Genomic DNA, 16,406 nt, shown 5'->3' with positions numbered 1-16,406 from the left:
ATGTTGTGGTTAGGGGTGAAATGTCACTCATTCTCCCCGAAAAATGTTGTAGTTAGGGTGAAATGTCACTCGAACACAGACAGGGGTACAATATTTAGGAGTAGCTTTTGAAGAGGGTCGCAATCAACAATCACTTTATATTGTCAAAAAGGAAACCAAGAATAACTTTGTGATTCATCAATTATTATAAACTACAATTTGGTTTGAGGTTAAATTCAGAGTAGAAGGCATGTACAAGAATCTAGGCTTGCAAATTCAATAACATAAAGTGTTACCGAACATATTCACATTACACAAAATGTAAAATTAGAATTCATTTGATGGGAAATTAACTAAAGACGATTAAAGCTCTCAAAACCAATCTTAGAAGCACTTCCTATGGACAACTGCTGGACCAATTTCATCATACTCGCCCTTTGTTATCCACATCTGCAAAGCAAGTAGAAATTAGCAGATACACAGTAGAAAACCTTATTTGTGATTAGTTGATTGATTGGTGACAAAAGAATAAAAAAGAAAAAGGAAACGAAAGTAACTTTTTGGAAAGTACTGAGGGAGGCGAGAACTGATCCTCCTATCCAGGCGCTACGCTTCCTCTCAGGTGGTGCAATCACCTTGATTTTCGTATGGCTCGGAGCAAGTGCAGTGATTTCCTTGCTCATACGTTCTGCTATGCCAGGGAACATAGTTGAGCCACCACTAAGCACAATGTTTGCAAATAAATCTTTCCTAATATCAACATCGCAACTCATGATTGAGTTGTAGACTTTGTCATGAATTCCTGCCGCTTCCATTCCAACCAATGATGGTTGAAAGAGGACTTCAGGTAAACGGAATCCCTCAGCACCAATATTGACAACGTCTCCATTAGGAAACTCATGGCGTTTCTCAAGTAATTTTGAGCAATTTTTTGCCTTCTCATTCTCCTGCTCAAAATCCAGTGCAACATAAGCAAACGTCTCCTTCATATCATGAAACATATCTTTATATCTTTCCCAACCGTCATAATAATATATATTATACCCCTCCACGAGTAACTTCATGAGATACTTTGAAAGATCACGACCACCAATATCTAAGCGTGAGATAGCATGGGGAAGTACATGTCCCTCATAGATAGGGACAATGTGGGTCACACAATCACCGGAATCAAGCACAATACCTTGTTGGAAAAACAACAAACGAAATCAGTATGACTGACTAAAACAGTAGAGAACCAGGCAATCAATCCAATCTGCTTCTTACCAGTTGTACGACCATTAGCATAAAGAGAAAGAACGGCCTGGGTTGCGACATACATGGCTGGAACATTAAATTTCTCAAACATGATTTGAGTCATTCTCTCTCGGTTTATCTCGGTGTTAAATGGTGCCTCAGTCAGAAGAACGGGATGCTGCTCAGGAGGGACACCAAGTTCATTGTAAAATGTGTGATGCCAAAGTTCCTCCATATCATCCCAGTTTCTTACTATGCCCTGTTCAATGGGATGATTCAGATTAAGCATATATCTTTTCGACTCAGCTTCATAACCAACATAGGGATGCCTTCTTCCCATTTCAACCATGACACCAGTATGATGACGACGACCAACTAAACTTGGGAAAACAGTCCTTGGAGAATCATCCCCAGCAAAGCCAGCCTAAAGAAACAAAGGAAAGAGTTTACACCATGCATGGAGCTGAAATTGCAACCACTTTATTTATAACTAACCTTGGTCATTTGAGTTCCGTTGTCAAAAACCAGTGTTTGAAGAATCTCCATCTTGTAAGGACTTCAAATATTTATTTTGCAAGTAAAATTTATTTTGGAAACGGTGACGGAGCCCAAAAATTCTAATATGGGGATTCAAAAAATTCTAATGTAGGGATTCAAAAACAAAAATACAAATACAAAGTACGTGTAATTGAAGATGAATCCAATGCTATTCAGTAAGCGGTATTGAGAAGGTAATTGTAAACGAAAATAAATCACAAAATTCGAATCTAAATCATTATCCACTCAAATTTCGTCTATTTCATCTTTAAGCTTTTTCGTTTTCTCAATTCTAATTGGGAAAATTTCAGAAATTGTTAGGGTTTGGATGCTAGTATGCTTAATATTAGGCTTGAAATAAGGACATACGAGTATTGAATATATATATATATATATATACTATAAAACTCAATTTGTCGCTAGAATATGTAATATTTTGAAACTATAGTAGAGTAATTAGAAGGTTGAGTTGCTAAGTCACTTAATTCTATTGCGGTGGAGAGCTTTAGGTTATATAAGCCCCATATCATTTCCCATTTAATTGATTTGATTTTTTTTACAATAGGATCATAACCACCACACATCTCATTCGCCGTCCTCGACGGTTCTACTTTCACTCTACCACAAGTAGATAGACCTTTTCAAGTCAAGTGTTATTGATACAATTTTAGGAGCCCCAAAAGCTAATTATTAAGGTAGAAAAGCTAAAGATGGTATAAGCCTCATATTTGTTCCTCATTTAATCCATATGGGATTATTATTTTTTTGCTATAGGGTCATAACACATGCTGTGAGAACATCATAATCCAAAAGCTCCTCCAATGAATTTCAACTAACAGTACACATAGAAAAAATTTAATTGACCAAATTAAAAACTCATCCTAAAATATTAACATTTTGTGAAATTCATATCTCTTAACTATTGGTTATCATATAATCCTCCTAAACTTCCATGAACTGATTGTGCAAGTTTTTTCATCTTTTACGTGCCTCTTATTTTAGTTAAGAGGGTAAATAAGATAATAGAAAATCTAACAGTTTAGATACAAAACTCACTCACGAAATGACTTTTATGACAGACATTTTTGAGGGGTGGGAGTGGGGATAGTTCGGGGGTGGGTGTTTGACCTATTCACTCATTATTTATAACTGATTTAGTTAGTTGTAAATTAATTCAATAATCATATTTATAATTGTTTATTGTACAAAAAAATATTGTTCCTTCATTCTAATTAATGTGACATTTATAAGTCAAATGAGTTGTTATTTGATCGTAATTTTTTTCATATGTCTTTTAAATATTTTAATCATGAGTTAATTATGCTAATTTAAAGTTTTTTATTACGTAATTTTCAAATATTTAACCACTTACTGTTATTGGCAACATGTGGTTTGCACATGATTTCTAGATAAACTTAAAGAAAAAAAAAATCCAATACTTGTTTAACTGACATGTTCCATGTTTTCATGTGACATCTCATCTTGTTTTAAGCTTGTAAATAACATAATCGAAGACACATTGGAGATTTAGTGCATAAGTTATGGGTTCATCCATAGTAACTTTGGTTCAAACCCCAAATAAGGGAAAAATTCACTAGATAAATCAAATAATATATTTTGAACACAATAGACGGAATATAAAATGCATACAAGATCGGGTATTACTTCAAAAAAGACATCTCTCTGATTGAAATAAGAGTGTTTGCTGGAATTTAACTAGGAAGTATTTAGGCTATCAGCCCCTTCTTAGACGCACATCCTGTGAACCAACGTAGGACCGCATTCAAAATACTCGGCCTTCGACATCTGCATCTGCAGACCAAGTAGAAGTTAGTGTTGAATCCTTTAGCATAAAAAAGTTATTCAACAAGACATTCACAATTACAACAAATTATCTATTTCTGAATGAGAGACGATGTGGTTAATTGAATGATTGATCGTTCAGTAAAATGAACTAACTTTTTGGAAAGTACTGAGGGAAGCTAGAACTGATCCTCCTATCCAGGTGCTGTACTTCCTATCAGGTGGTGCAATCACCTTGATCTTCGTGTAGCTCGGAGCAAGAGCAGTGATTTCCTTGGTCATACGTTCTACAAAGCCAGGAAACATAGTTGAGCCACCACTAAGCACAATGTTTGCAAATAAATCTTTCCTAATATCAACATCGCATCTCATGATTGAGTTGTAGAGTTTTTCATGAATCCCTGTCGCTTCTATTTCAACCAATGATGGCTTGAAGAGGGCTTCAGGGCAACGGAACGTTTCAGCACCAATATTGATGACTTTTCCATCAGGAAGCTCAAAGCCCTTCTCAATTGATTTTGAGCAACTTTTTGCCTTGTCAATCTCCTGTTCAAAATCCAGTGCAACATAAGCAATCGTCTCCTTCATATGAATAGGCGTACAATTTCTGCAATTTCTAAATATGTAAGGACCCTCCATGAGAATCTTGATGAGATACCATGTAAGATCACGACCACCAAGAGCTAACCGTGAGACAGCATGAGGAAGTACATGTCCCTCATAGATAGGGACAGAGTGGGTCATAGTATCACCAGAATCAAGCACAATACCTTGTTGAAAAACAACAAACGGAATCAGTGTGACTGACTAAAACAGTAGAGAACCAGGCATTCCAATCTGCTTCTTACCAGTTGTACGACCATTAGCAAAAAGAGAAAGAACAGCCTGACTTGCGACATACATGGATGGAACATTGAATGTCTCAAACATGATTTCAGTCATTTTCTCTCTATTTGTCTTGGGGTTAAGTGGTGCCTCAGTCAGAAGAACGGGATGCTCCTCAGGAGTGACACGAAGTTCATTGTAAAATGTGTGATGCCAGAGTTTCTCCATATCATCCCAGTTTCTTACTACGCCACATTCAATGGGATGTCTCACAGTCAAAATACCTCTTCTAGAGAGAGCTTCATCACCAACATAAGCATCTTTTTGTCCCATTCCAACCATGACGCCAGTATGACGAGGACGACCAACTATACTTTCGAAAACATTTCCTGGAGAAGCATCCCCAGCAAAGCCAACCTAGAGAAACAAACAACAACAACAACTATTATTTATTACTAGAAAAAATGTAGTTAACACCACACACGGAGCTGAAATTTCAACCAGTTTATTTCTAACTAACCTTGCTGAATCCAGTTCCGTTGTCAAAAACAAGTGTTTGAAGAATATCCATCCCATCAGCCATCTTGTAAGGACATCAAATATTTATTTTGAAAGTATAATTTTGGTGAGACATCGCTGAATAGAAATACAGTCAAAGTGAAAATTGTTCATAAAATTCTGTTTCTCCTCTTTTAACTCCCTGCAATCTCAAATTGTTCAATAATCCTATCGGTCTTTGACTTTCACTTTTATAATCACTAGCAAACAGTGACGGAGCCAGAAATACTAATATGAAGATTCAAAAAAACAATATACCAAAAGTTTTCTTAAACAAACTACCATCCACGTTTTTCGAAAATAGCGTCTCTACTCTCATGGAGGTAATGATAATGTATGCCTACGCTCTACCCTACCCAATCCCCAAACCCGAGTTTATGAAATTTCACTGGATATGTTGTTATTGTTAAGAGGTACAATTTTCCGACAGAATTCAATTGAACCCCTTTCATGTTCAAAAACATTTGGATCAGAAGAAAACTAATGAAATCATCATGATTCATACCCAATTTTCAAACTGAATCCAAAAATCAAAATTACTCAAAGCGCGCAAAATTTAGCGAAGAAATAACAAGTACATAAATACAAGTAAAACAGGGACAAATCAAACAGACCTTTATGAAGACGAAACAGATGCAAATAAAACTGAAGCTTCAAATCAAAGCAATATTGCTTGTTGGCCTTTTTTTTTTCTTCTTTTTAAACAACCTAACAAACGATGATTTTATTGTCTACAAATTTAGAAAAGGTGGTCAGACAAATTTCAAGAAAAAATAAAATAAAATTATCTTTTTGAGAGTTCTTTATAAAATATTTATTGCTTTTAAATATATCTTCTACTTATTACTTTGATATACTATTTTTAAAAAATATTTACCATCTATAGTTACTGTACTATGTATTAAAAGTGAAATATACATATAATATATATGTACTATAATGTATTATACATATTTTGATAAAAAATAAATTTGCACAATGTATTAAAAATGATCTATGTATGTAATAAAGATGTATTACACTATGTATAAAAGTAAGTTTCGCATGCAATATAGATATAGTATATGTAGGGGTGTTCACGGTTTGGATAAAAAATGATCCAAATCGATAAAATAAAATCGATTTTATTTGGGTTTGGTTTTAGATTTTTGAAAACCAATAGTATTTGGTTTGGTTATGGTTTTATTCGATAAAAACCGAAGAAATAACTGAACAGAACCGATGAATTATATACATATATTTTATTAATATACATACTTAATATATTATTTTAATGAACAATTTTAAAGATCTTATACATATTTTCATTAAAAATTCTTTATAATTTACTTATTGAAAGCAAAAATGTCCAAGATGAAACATTTATCTTGTTGATTTCATGTATATGAGTGTCTATGTCAATTCTTTGTAGGACTGAAAATGTTATTGTCTCTTCCTTCTAGGCCAATATAGTGAATNACAGACCTTTATGAAGACGAAACAGATGCAAATAAAACTGAAGCTTCAAATCAAATCAATATTGCTCTTTGACCTATTTTTTTTTCTTCTTTTTAAACATCCTAACAAATGATGATTTTATCGTCTAAAATTTTAGAAAAGGTGATCAGACAAATTTCAAGAAAAAATAAAATAAAATTATCTTTTTGAGAGTTCTTTATAAAATATTTATTGCTTTTAAATATATTTTCTACTTATTACTATGATATACTATTTTTTTAAAAATATTTATCATTTATAATTATTGTACTATGTATTAAAAGTGAAATATACATATAATATATATGTACTATAAATGTATTATACTTACTTTGATTAAAAAAATTGCACAATGTATTAAAAATTATCTATGTATGTTATAAAGATGTATTACACTATGTATAAAAGTAAGTTTTGCATGCAATATAGATATAGTATACGTGTCTTCAAATGAATTAGGCTTATTTTGATTTTAAAAAAATTGCACTATAGATTAAAAGTAAATTATGCATATACTAAAATCATATAGCTATAAATGGTAAATATTTTTTAAATATGGTATATTTAGATAAGTTTCCCAATAAAATACCCCAAGGCAGTACCATAGTGTTAATGTCTAGGAAAGTTCAAACTGTTAAACTGATTTAATTAACAGTAAATCTATTGTATTTATATGTGGGCTATTGTACAAAAAAAGTAATTATTAATATCTTTACTTAACACATCATTCTTCAAAAAAGTTAATTATTTAACTTAATTTTATGATTAATTGGATATTTAGATTGAATTCCGCACTAATATAATCTATATAATTATTGTGGCATCTCGTATTGTTCGAAGGGTAAAATTGGTATTTAAAAACACTTAAAGTGGTTCGTACTTCGCAGTAGTCCATTGGACGATTTATATAGGCGATTATCAATTACTCCCTCCGTCCCATTTTATGTGAAATAGTTTAACTCGACATGGAGTTTAAAAAAATAAAGAAGATTTTTAAAATATGTGGTCCAAAATAAATAATATAAATTTGTGTGGCTGTAAATCATTTCATTAAGGATAAAATAGACATTTTATAGTTAAATTGTTACTTAATATAGAAATGTATCATTCTTTTTGAGGCTGACTAAAAAGGAAATAAGTCACAAAAATTGGGACAGAGGGAGAAGTTTTCAAGGGGGTCCCAAATCAACAATCACTTTTTCTTGTCCAAAAAGAAACAAAAAATAACTTTTGCCTATATAATTTTTTTTTTCAATGTCCGGTATTCACATTGGAGCTCGACTAATACCAGATTCACGCCGAAAAGTCCTAAATTGAGGGTAAAACGCTCTCTAATAAAAGGGACTATGTTATATTGTGATTCATTAATTATTATAAAATAGAGTTTGGTTTGAGGTTAAATTCACAGTAGAAAGACGTAAACAAGAATCTAGGCTTGCAAATTCAGTAACATAAAGTGTTACCAAACAAATTCAAATTACACAAAACGCAAGAACTCTTGTCATATAGAATTCATTTGATAGGAAATAAACTAAAGTTAACAAAACCACTCTTAGAAGCACTTCCTATGAACAATTGCTGGACCAGATTCATCAAACTCGGCCTTCGTTATCCACATCTGCAAAGCAAGTACGTTAGCAAATATATAGAAGAGAACAATTTATTCGAGATTGAGACGTAGTTGATTGATCGATGACAACAACAGAGAGAGGGAAAATGAGACTAACTTGTTGGAAAGTACTGAGGGAAGCTAGAATTGATCCTCCAATCCAGACACTGTACTTCCTTTCAGGTGGTGCAACGACCTTGATCTTCATGCTGCTTGGAGCAAGAGCAGTGATTTCCTTGCTCATACGATCCGTTATACCAGGGAACATAGTTGAGCCACCACTAAGCACAACGTTTCCATATAAATCTCTCCTAATATCCACATCACACTTCATGATTGAGCTATATGTTGTTTCATGAATTCCGGCTGCTTCCATTCCAATCAATGATGGCTGGAATAGGACTTCAGGGCAACGGAACCTCTCAGCACCAATAGTGACAATTTGCCCATCTGGAAGTTCGTAACTCTTCTCAACATCCTTACCGTTCTTTGTAGTCTCGAGCTCCTGTTCATAATCCAGTGCGACATACGCAAGCTTCTCCTTCACATCACGAACAATCTCCCGTTCAGCAGCAGTGGTGAATGAATAACCTCTCTCTGTGAGAATCATCATGAGATAATCTGTAAGATCACGACCAGCAAGATCTAACCGCAAGATAGCATGGGGAAGTGCATATCCCTCATAGATAGGGACAGTGTGGCTCACACCATCACCAGAATCGAGCACAATACCTTGTTGGAAAACAGCAAACAAATTAGTAACAGAAAGCCAAAAAGAACTAGTACGCGTTCCTAATCAATACGTGCTGCTTACCAGTTGTACGACCACTAGCATAAAGAGATAGAACAGCCTGGATTGCAATATACATGGCTGGCACATTGAATGTCTCAAACATGATTTGAGTCATTTTCTCTCGATTTGCCTTAGGGTTAAGTGGTGCCTCAGTCAAAAGAATGGAATGCTCCTCTGGAGCAACTCGGAGCTCATTGTAAAAAGTGTGATGCCAGATTTTCTCCATATCATCCCAGTTGTCTACTATACCATGTCGAATCGGATACTTTAGAGTCAAAATACCTCTTTTGGACTGAGCTTCATCACCAACATAGGCATCTTTTTGTCCCATTCCAACCATGACACCTGTGTAACGAGGACGACCAACTATACTTGGAAAAACAGCTCTTGGAGCATCATCCCCAGCAAAACCAGCCTAAAGAAACAAATAACATAGTTGTTGTGCATCAGTAAAGTCACATAGCTAGAGAGAGAGTAATAAGAATCGCAAGCAGTTTTTGCTAACCAACCTTGACCATTCCAGTTCCATTGTCAACTACAAGTGGTTGAATATCTTCTCCATCAGCCATCTTATAAACGCTACACATAAGTAAAATTGAGGTAATACATCACTAGTACAAACACATAATCCATGTAAAAGATGTTCAAAGTATAAAGTCATTTATGTGAAACTTTTTGTGTAGGAATCTCGTACTTTGTGTATTATTATTTCAACCTCATCTCAACTCGAGGTGAGAGAGACTTAACATAGAAATCACAAACAGAGTGGCACAAGTAGTAGGGGTATCATGCAAAAGATACAACACATGAAGGAATAAGAGGTGTCAATTTGTGCAGTGGTAGTTCATTCATGCAATTGTTCACTTCACTTGACGACACATTAAGCCTAAACACCAAGATATGGTAATAGTGAAACATAAAATATCCATTTCACTCAAGATAAGTACCGTTACAATTACATATTATTCAGTTACCAGTTTCTTATCGACATATCTCCTCAATACTCTACAGAAGTATGTCCATTTTCCAAGATTTCTAAGTTCCCTTTCTCTCAATGGAAAAAAAAGAGCAAATTGCTAAAGAATTGCTAGTACTTACTAGTTTTCTAGTTGCACAGGACGAATTCACATTCATTAAGGATTGGCTGTACTAAGGTTGAGAAAACACGAAACAAAATGAGTAGTGAACAACTGAACATGCAATATGTTACGCAATGAGAACATTGCAAAACTATTCTTTCAAGTTTTGCTAAAGAATACTGTGTGCTCATTGCAAATAGTGGCACATATCTATTTATGGATTCACTCAGATTGCATTTTCTAGGTAGAAATGATAAATCTAGTTAAGACAAAGAATGTTAGCCTCGCAAATAGTAATCTTAGGACTCATTTGGTTGGAGAACAAGTTATCCCGATATTAGTTATCATCCAATAAAATAACATTATTCCACGATCGTATCCCAGCCAAACATGGGGATAAATTCAACCTCAAATTAATCCCGGATTAGTTATCCCTTAAGAAAACACTACCGATCACATGTAGCGCTTGTTGGCTATTTTTCTTTAACAAAACAAAAAGAAACAAACCATACTCTAATTCAAAAACATCACTTGTTCCCACCAAAACATGTTCAAAAAAATTCCTCAGAACCACATGAAATCAATGACCTAACCAAGTGTCAAAAGTAAATCTGAAACACCAAAAACTGTTTAACTGGTTACACAAACAAATAGTTGAAGTACTTTATCCATAAAAATATCAAAAATACATAGGCCATAGCCATGTATTGACAAACATGTACAAATTTAGTTACCAACCCTATGCAGAACAAGTTCAAATCCCAACTCCGCAGCGTAAAAACTGAATCCAAAAAGTGAAACAAAAACAACTCAACTTCAAATAAATTATGAAGCAGTATTCAAACTTACCTCTGAATGAAATTGGTTGCTAGTTCAGTATAGGGTTCTTATGAGAAGAACAAAGGATTTTTGGCAGAGTTATTTTATTTGAAAAAACAGAGAATCAAGAATTCGAAACTCTAAGTATATTTTTTTCTCTAGACACGTATCATTGTAAATAACTGTATATACAAATGAAATTTTAATTTTAAATCAAATACTAATTAATTATCTTGGACCAATTTAATTTTTTTTCCTTTTTTTGAGATTTGTTTCCTTTTAAATGACAAAAAAATTATATATCTTCTAATATTACGTACTACGTTTCAATTATTTCAACAGATTTTCCATTGAAGAAACAAATTATCTCTATTAGTATATATAATACTTCTCATTTACATTACTGTATTTTAATTGCAAAATTTTAATCCATGCACTTTTATTAATCGATCAAAATCAAGTCTCAAATTACTTTTTAATCATCATAACAGAACTATTTGTTAGTCTAAATTACGAAATACAATAAACTAATATCATCAATCAAAAACAGTGGTATTTAAACATTATATTCACCCTCATTCATCCTTCTAGAAAAATAATGTTTAAAAATCTCTAATTTGAAACTGTGATAGACGTAATTTTTTTTCCATAGACTTTTTTCTAATACTCTCTAATACATGAGAATTTGACTGTTTTACCCTTTTCTTAATTTCTTTTGCAAACGCCAATTAAAATTGGAAAATTAGTCACACGATTCAAAATTAAACATGCTTTTATGACTAATACATTTAATTGAGTGCAACATTGAATAGGAAATCATGAAACACAATTTAATTTAATGAATAAAAATCACAAAGTATATTAGGTAAATAGATCTTTTCCTTATGAATAGGTATTTTCCTTAGATAGAGAAAAAATATATCGAATCACTCATTATTTTCATATATGCTTTTCCTGATTTTGACTGATTTTAGGATACTCCAAAATCTTTTTCCTTTATTATAGACAAGTTCACATTTAAAATATATATATATATATTTAATTGTTCCACATAAGGTGCTAATATCTTCATAATATTTTTCGTGTTATGATCAAACTGGATTGAAGAAGAGAACTATCCTCAAGATACGTTTAAAATATTGTTGTTGTGAATCATTTTGATTTAACTAAAATTTTCACTATTTTGATCATAATATTTTTGTAATTCTTGGAACATCTTTTTCAAAATAAACTCTCTAACTACATTTGCATAATCATTTTTGTCATTTATCATTTTTTCATGTAAAAACACTTCTAAATTTATATTCTTTTAATAGCTTAGCTTTATGGTTTTTTCAGTTACTTTTTTACTGAAAAAGTTCTTATAATACCTTTCTTACCAATGCCTTTACAATCATAAAATACAATTATAAGTAACACGCATTTTATATTAACTAGTTTAATGTATGCAAAAAAACAATTATAAGTAACACGTATTTATATTAACTAGTTTAATGTATGTGTTTTGCACCTTTCACCAATCAATAAAACTAGTATATGGTAAACTATATAGAAAGAAAGAAATTCTAAGTGTTTCGAGAGCGGAAAGAATAGTGTTTAGAAGGTTAAGTTAAACTACATTTTATTGTTATATTTTTGGAGCAATCAATTATACTCTAGTGACACTACATAATTTATGTTTTAGACTAGACTAAAAACAGTGGGAAAAGAGACATTTGTATATATGGTTTCAATACTGTACTGTTTCGTGATATAATACCAAGTTACCTATTTCAAATAAAATACTCACAAATTATTCTCTTAGTTCTTGATATTAATCTTCATCTTCTTTCTCAAAGAATCACATGATATAAGAGCTCTCTAGCTGGAAATTCTGCTGGATTTGAGTTTCGACCTGTATCAAAATTCAGAGCATCCATCTAGATCATGTTACTGATTTTGAATTCTAAAAGCAATCTTGAGTCTGCTATAAAATGCTGCAAAAGATTGAAGTATTCTTAAGCCCAATCAATTCATCAGAAATTGAAAGATTGGGGATCGGTGGAGAACATGCAAATGGTGATTTAAGGCAGAATCTCAACAACAATACAGCTCCGTCATCAGTTGATGATCGAACTGGAAATCAAAATCAAGCTTTACATGTTGAACTTGATAAGGAAGAAGGGGGACTATACTTACAGCATACAGTTGGCTGTTGAAGTGTGGCAAAAAAGACATGGACATGCTTCATCTATAGTTTTAGACAAGTTGTTGACTGTGAATTTACAGAAGATTAGCAATAAAGTAGATAAATATCTAGTATCTCCTTAGGTTAAGCAGACACACACAGTGTTCCCTACAAGTAGTCTAAAAACTAGTAGTTGCTTTAATTTGGTTCATACAGATCTATGGGGTCCTTACAAGAACAGTTTCATAGGTCAGTAAAGGTCACGAGGACAGATAATGGTACAGAATTTGTTGACAATGTTTGCGGCAGTTTATTCGGCAAACTTTATATAATACATCAGAAAACATGTGATTATACACCCCACCAGAATGGGGTGGCAGAAAGAAAGCATAGGCATATTCTTGAAGTCACTGGAGCTATAAGGCTTCAAGCATATATATATATACCTATCAAATTTTGGGGTCACTGTGTTAGCTGTTGTTTACTTGATTAATAGAGTGTCATGTAAAGTCATTAGTGATCATTCACCTTATGAAAGGCTGTTTAAGAAGAGACCAATGCTTATACATATCAGAATGATAGGCTGTTTGTGTTGTTCCAATGTTCTAACGGTAGGTGACAAGCTAATGCCAAGAGAAGGATATTTTACAATTGACAACTGACTGTACTAGTTTACCAATCTTTGTGGATAATTTACCCAACTCAGGAGTTCTCTAAGATGGTACCTATCAGCATTATCACCAACCAGGAATGATGTCCCCTAGTGAGCATCACGTTATACACACTCAGCCAGTAAACAGAACACTGGTTCTTTTCATCAGCCACAAGATTGAAACATGTTACAGAATACTCAGCATACAGTTACACAGGACCCCAACATGCTGAACGTACTCTTGGAAAGATTCGGTCCCAGAGGAATCCAGAAGATCAGAAAGAGGTACTCATCCACAAGTATGGATGAAAGACTGTGTCTCGAACATAAATAAAGATGTCCATTATCCTTTGTGCAACTATTTTACCTAGGAAAGAGTCTCCTTCATATAAAGCCTACATTGCAGCTATCTCGTCTCTTACTGAATGTAATAGCTATGCAGAGGAAATTAAAGATCCCAGGTGGGTGGAGGCTAAATTCAAACAGAAATTCAGGCTCTGGAAAGCAATCATACCTAGGATGTGGTATCGTACCAGCAGGAAAGATTCCAATTCGGATCTACAAAATAAAATACAAAGCTTCAGGGGAAATAGAGAGATTCAAAGCAAGGCTAGTATGTTCGAAGGCACAGACTACAAAGAAATCTTTAGTCCAGTGGTTAAAATGGACAGTAAGAACAATATTATCACTGGCAGCCTCTAAGAACTGGCACATCCATCAAATGGATGTGTTTAATCGTTTTACAATATGATCTGCATGATGAAATTTATATGCAACTTCCTCACGGTTTCAGCAGTCAGGGGGAGAGTGTATGTAGACTGACTAAATCCTTATATGGTCTTAAGTAAGCACCAAGGCAGTGGAACTACAAACTTACAGAAGCACTAACAAAACTGTCCTTACAACAAGTCTTCAAGATGAAAGACTTGGGAGAGCTTAAATATTTACTTGGCATAGAATTTACCACATCAAAAAAATGGGATTATCAGGCATCAGAGAAATTATGCACTTGAGTTAATTTCAGAAGTAGGGTTATCAGCCTCAATGCCAGCAAGTACTCTTATTGATCAATGTTAAACTCACTTCAAAACTATATCACGATCACACCAAGTTTCATGCACAGACAACAGAAGATCCTTTATCTAATCAAGAATCATATCAGAGACTGATAGGAAAAATTATTATATATAGGCTAGCTATGACAAGACCAGACATTTGGTTTGGAGTACAGCCACTTAGCCAGTTTCTACAAGCTCCTAAGAATCACATATGGAGGCTACTCTCAGAAGTATAAGATATGTGAAGGAACAGTCAGGCCAAGGAATTCCGCTGTCCAGCAAATGCATACTGTGATGCAACTAGGGCTGCATGCACTCTTATCAGAAAGTCAGTTACATGCTTCTTAATCAAAATTGGTGATTCATTGGTTTCGTGTAAAGCAAAAAAGCAGACTACAGTGTCCAAAATCTCAGCTGAAGCTGAGTACAGGAGTCTGGCCTCTATAGTTTCAGAATTGATTTGGTTACTTGGAATATTGAAGGAAGTTGGTGCCAACATTGAACTGCCAATAGTAATCCACAGTGATAATAAAACAGCAATTCAAATGGCTGTCAATCCAGTGTATCATGAGAGAATTAAACACATAGAAACAAACTGCCATTTTGTGAGAGAAAAGCTACAACAAGGACTCATAAACATCCAGTACATATTCCTACTAAGGATCAGCCTGCAAATGTACTAACGAAAGGGCTGGAAGGGTTCAACATGAGATTCGTCTATCCAAGCTAGGAATTTTCGACATCTTCAATCCATCTAGCTTGATGGCGTGAGTGTTAAAGAGTATAAAGAAGAACTCAAGGGTAGTTTGGTAAAAATACACAGTCTGTTAGGCGAACAGAATTATCCTATAACTCCAAGATTAGGAGCTTATCTCACAGACTAACCAGTTAGACAGTTAGGAAGCAGTTGGCTTTATCTAGCCATGTTATCCTGCTAACAATTTTGATGAATGAAATATACTCTCACAAATTGCTCTCTCTCAGTTCTTGATATTAATAATCATCTTCTTACAGTTCGATCACCTCCTTCCACAATGTCAGATTACTAAACAGGTCTGGAGAAGGTTTGTAAGTTGTTTGGCCTCGGCTGGGTTATGCCAAGGACATTAAAAGTTCATCTTTTGGAGGCAGACTGATATGAGGTCGACGAAGGGGAAAGAAGATTTATGTGGCTGGGTGTTTTGAGGGGCAATTGGTAAATGCAACCTGTTCATAGTTTGAAATTTAAGTGTATGCATCTTTTTGCTTGTGGTGGAACAGATTTTAGGAAAACAAAAGAAAAGAATGGTACTCATATTTGATTCAGAAGTAAGTATATATGGTGATTGGTGTAGTAGCAACCTAGAAACTATCACAGGTAGAGCAAAGATTTTGTTTCCAAAAGAGTACAATGTGAGGGGAGTTAATATTACTACACATGATGTGGTTAGAGGAGAGCCTTAATGTGACAAAACTTAGAGGAATTACATATTTGAAACAAGTGTCCAAAGCCAAAAGAAAATCTTAAATTGTAAGAAAGTAAGCATTACAAAAGTCATTGTACATTTTAATACTCCTTCCTGTTCAGACATTGTGTGGTTCCTATTTACTCCAACAAAGATTAATAACCAAATGATAATATTTATAATTAATTACCTGATGAAGGATATGCCGTTGTGGAAATTTGCAGTTTTTGCTGGTAGGAAGTATGCGCCAGGGTCTTACGTTCACAACTCAGTACCTCAAAGCAAAGAACAGAAAACAGAAAAAATATCAACAAAATAAAAGCAAAGTTTGACAAATTAAAAAGGAAATAACTTAATCTCTGCAAAGGTA

The 16,406-nt window shown here is 33.8% G+C and overlaps 3 protein-coding genes across 5 annotated transcripts; all 3 read right to left on the bottom strand.

The window, feature by feature from the left end:
• Positions 1-363: 363 nt before the first annotated feature.
• On the bottom strand, positions 364-1,773 carry LOC125853149 (actin-100-like). 2 transcript variants are annotated; one of them, XM_049532821.1, is made up of 4 exons: positions 1,711-1,773; positions 1,246-1,639; positions 537-1,162; positions 364-429 (listed from the first exon to the last, which is right to left on the bottom strand). In XM_049532821.1, exons 1-4 carry the CDS (start codon positions 1,759-1,761, stop codon positions 364-366), a joined length of 1,137 nt encoding a protein of 378 aa, XP_049388778.1. In that variant the 5' UTR covers positions 1,762-1,773. The 2 variants fall into 2 exon arrangements, with proteins under 2 accessions (XP_049388778.1, XP_049388777.1); XM_049532820.1 differs by having other exon boundaries at positions 420-431; positions 540-1,162; positions 1,711-1,761.
• A 1,725-nt stretch (positions 1,774-3,498) lies between these two features.
• Positions 3,499-4,975, bottom strand: LOC125853151 (actin-104-like). The gene is made up of 4 exons (XM_049532822.1): positions 4,901-4,975; positions 4,404-4,797; positions 3,712-4,325; positions 3,499-3,564 (listed from the first exon to the last, which is right to left on the bottom strand). The coding sequence occupies exons 1-4, from the start codon at positions 4,961-4,963 to the stop codon at positions 3,499-3,501; spliced, it is 1,137 nt and encodes a 378-aa protein (XP_049388779.1). The 5' UTR covers positions 4,964-4,975.
• Positions 4,976-7,938: 2,963 nt separating this feature from the next.
• Positions 7,939-9,599, bottom strand: LOC125853110 (actin-105). 2 transcript variants are annotated; one of them, XM_049532781.1, is made up of 5 exons: positions 9,511-9,599; positions 9,326-9,395; positions 8,838-9,231; positions 8,142-8,755; positions 7,939-8,032 (listed from the first exon to the last, which is right to left on the bottom strand). In XM_049532781.1, the coding sequence occupies exons 2-5, from the start codon at positions 9,383-9,385 to the stop codon at positions 7,967-7,969; spliced, it is 1,134 nt and encodes a 377-aa protein (XP_049388738.1). In that variant the 5' UTR covers positions 9,386-9,395; positions 9,511-9,599; the 3' UTR covers positions 7,939-7,966. The 2 variants fall into 2 exon arrangements, with proteins under 2 accessions (XP_049388738.1, XP_049388737.1); XM_049532780.1 differs by lacking the exon at positions 9,511-9,599 and having other exon boundaries at positions 9,326-9,403.
• Between the last annotated feature and the right edge of the window lie 6,807 nt (positions 9,600-16,406).

This window comes from Solanum stenotomum, unplaced genomic scaffold (genome assembly GCF_019186545.1).
Source record: "Solanum stenotomum isolate F172 unplaced genomic scaffold, ASM1918654v1 scaffold9649, whole genome shotgun sequence".
Taxonomy (NCBI): Eukaryota; Viridiplantae; Streptophyta; class Magnoliopsida; order Solanales; family Solanaceae; genus Solanum; species Solanum stenotomum.
The sequence above is the reverse complement of the archived record's forward strand: the minus strand, read 5'-3'. Positions and strand labels throughout refer to the sequence as shown.

Coding starts and splice junctions, on each gene's coding strand:
- LOC125853149 (XM_049532821.1), bottom strand. CDS start 1,761: ATGGAGATTCTTCAAACACTGGTTTTTGACAACGGAACTCAAATGACC. Junction 1,163..1,245: donor TGCTAATGGTCGTACAACTG/GTAAGAAGCAGA, acceptor TTTTCCAACAAG/GTATTGTGCTTGATTCCGGT. Junction 430..536: donor CCCTCAGTACTTTCCAAAAA/GTTACTTTCGTT, acceptor CTTGCTTTGCAG/ATGTGGATAACAAAGGGCGA.
- LOC125853151 (XM_049532822.1), bottom strand. CDS start 4,963: ATGGCTGATGGGATGGATATTCTTCAAACACTTGTTTTTGACAACGGA. Junction 4,798..4,900: donor ACGGAACTGGATTCAGCAAG/GTTAGTTAGAAA, acceptor TTGTTTCTCTAG/GTTGGCTTTGCTGGGGATGC. Junction 4,326..4,403: donor TGCTAATGGTCGTACAACTG/GTAAGAAGCAGA, acceptor TTTTTCAACAAG/GTATTGTGCTTGATTCTGGT.
- LOC125853110 (XM_049532780.1), bottom strand. CDS start 9,403: ATGTGTAGCGTTTATAAGATGGCTGATGGAGAAGATATTCAACCACTT. Junction 9,232..9,325: donor ATGGAACTGGAATGGTCAAG/GTTGGTTAGCAA, acceptor TTGTTTCTTTAG/GCTGGTTTTGCTGGGGATGA. Junction 8,033..8,141: donor CCCTCAGTACTTTCCAACAA/GTTAGTCTCATT, acceptor CTTGCTTTGCAG/ATGTGGATAACGAAGGCCGA.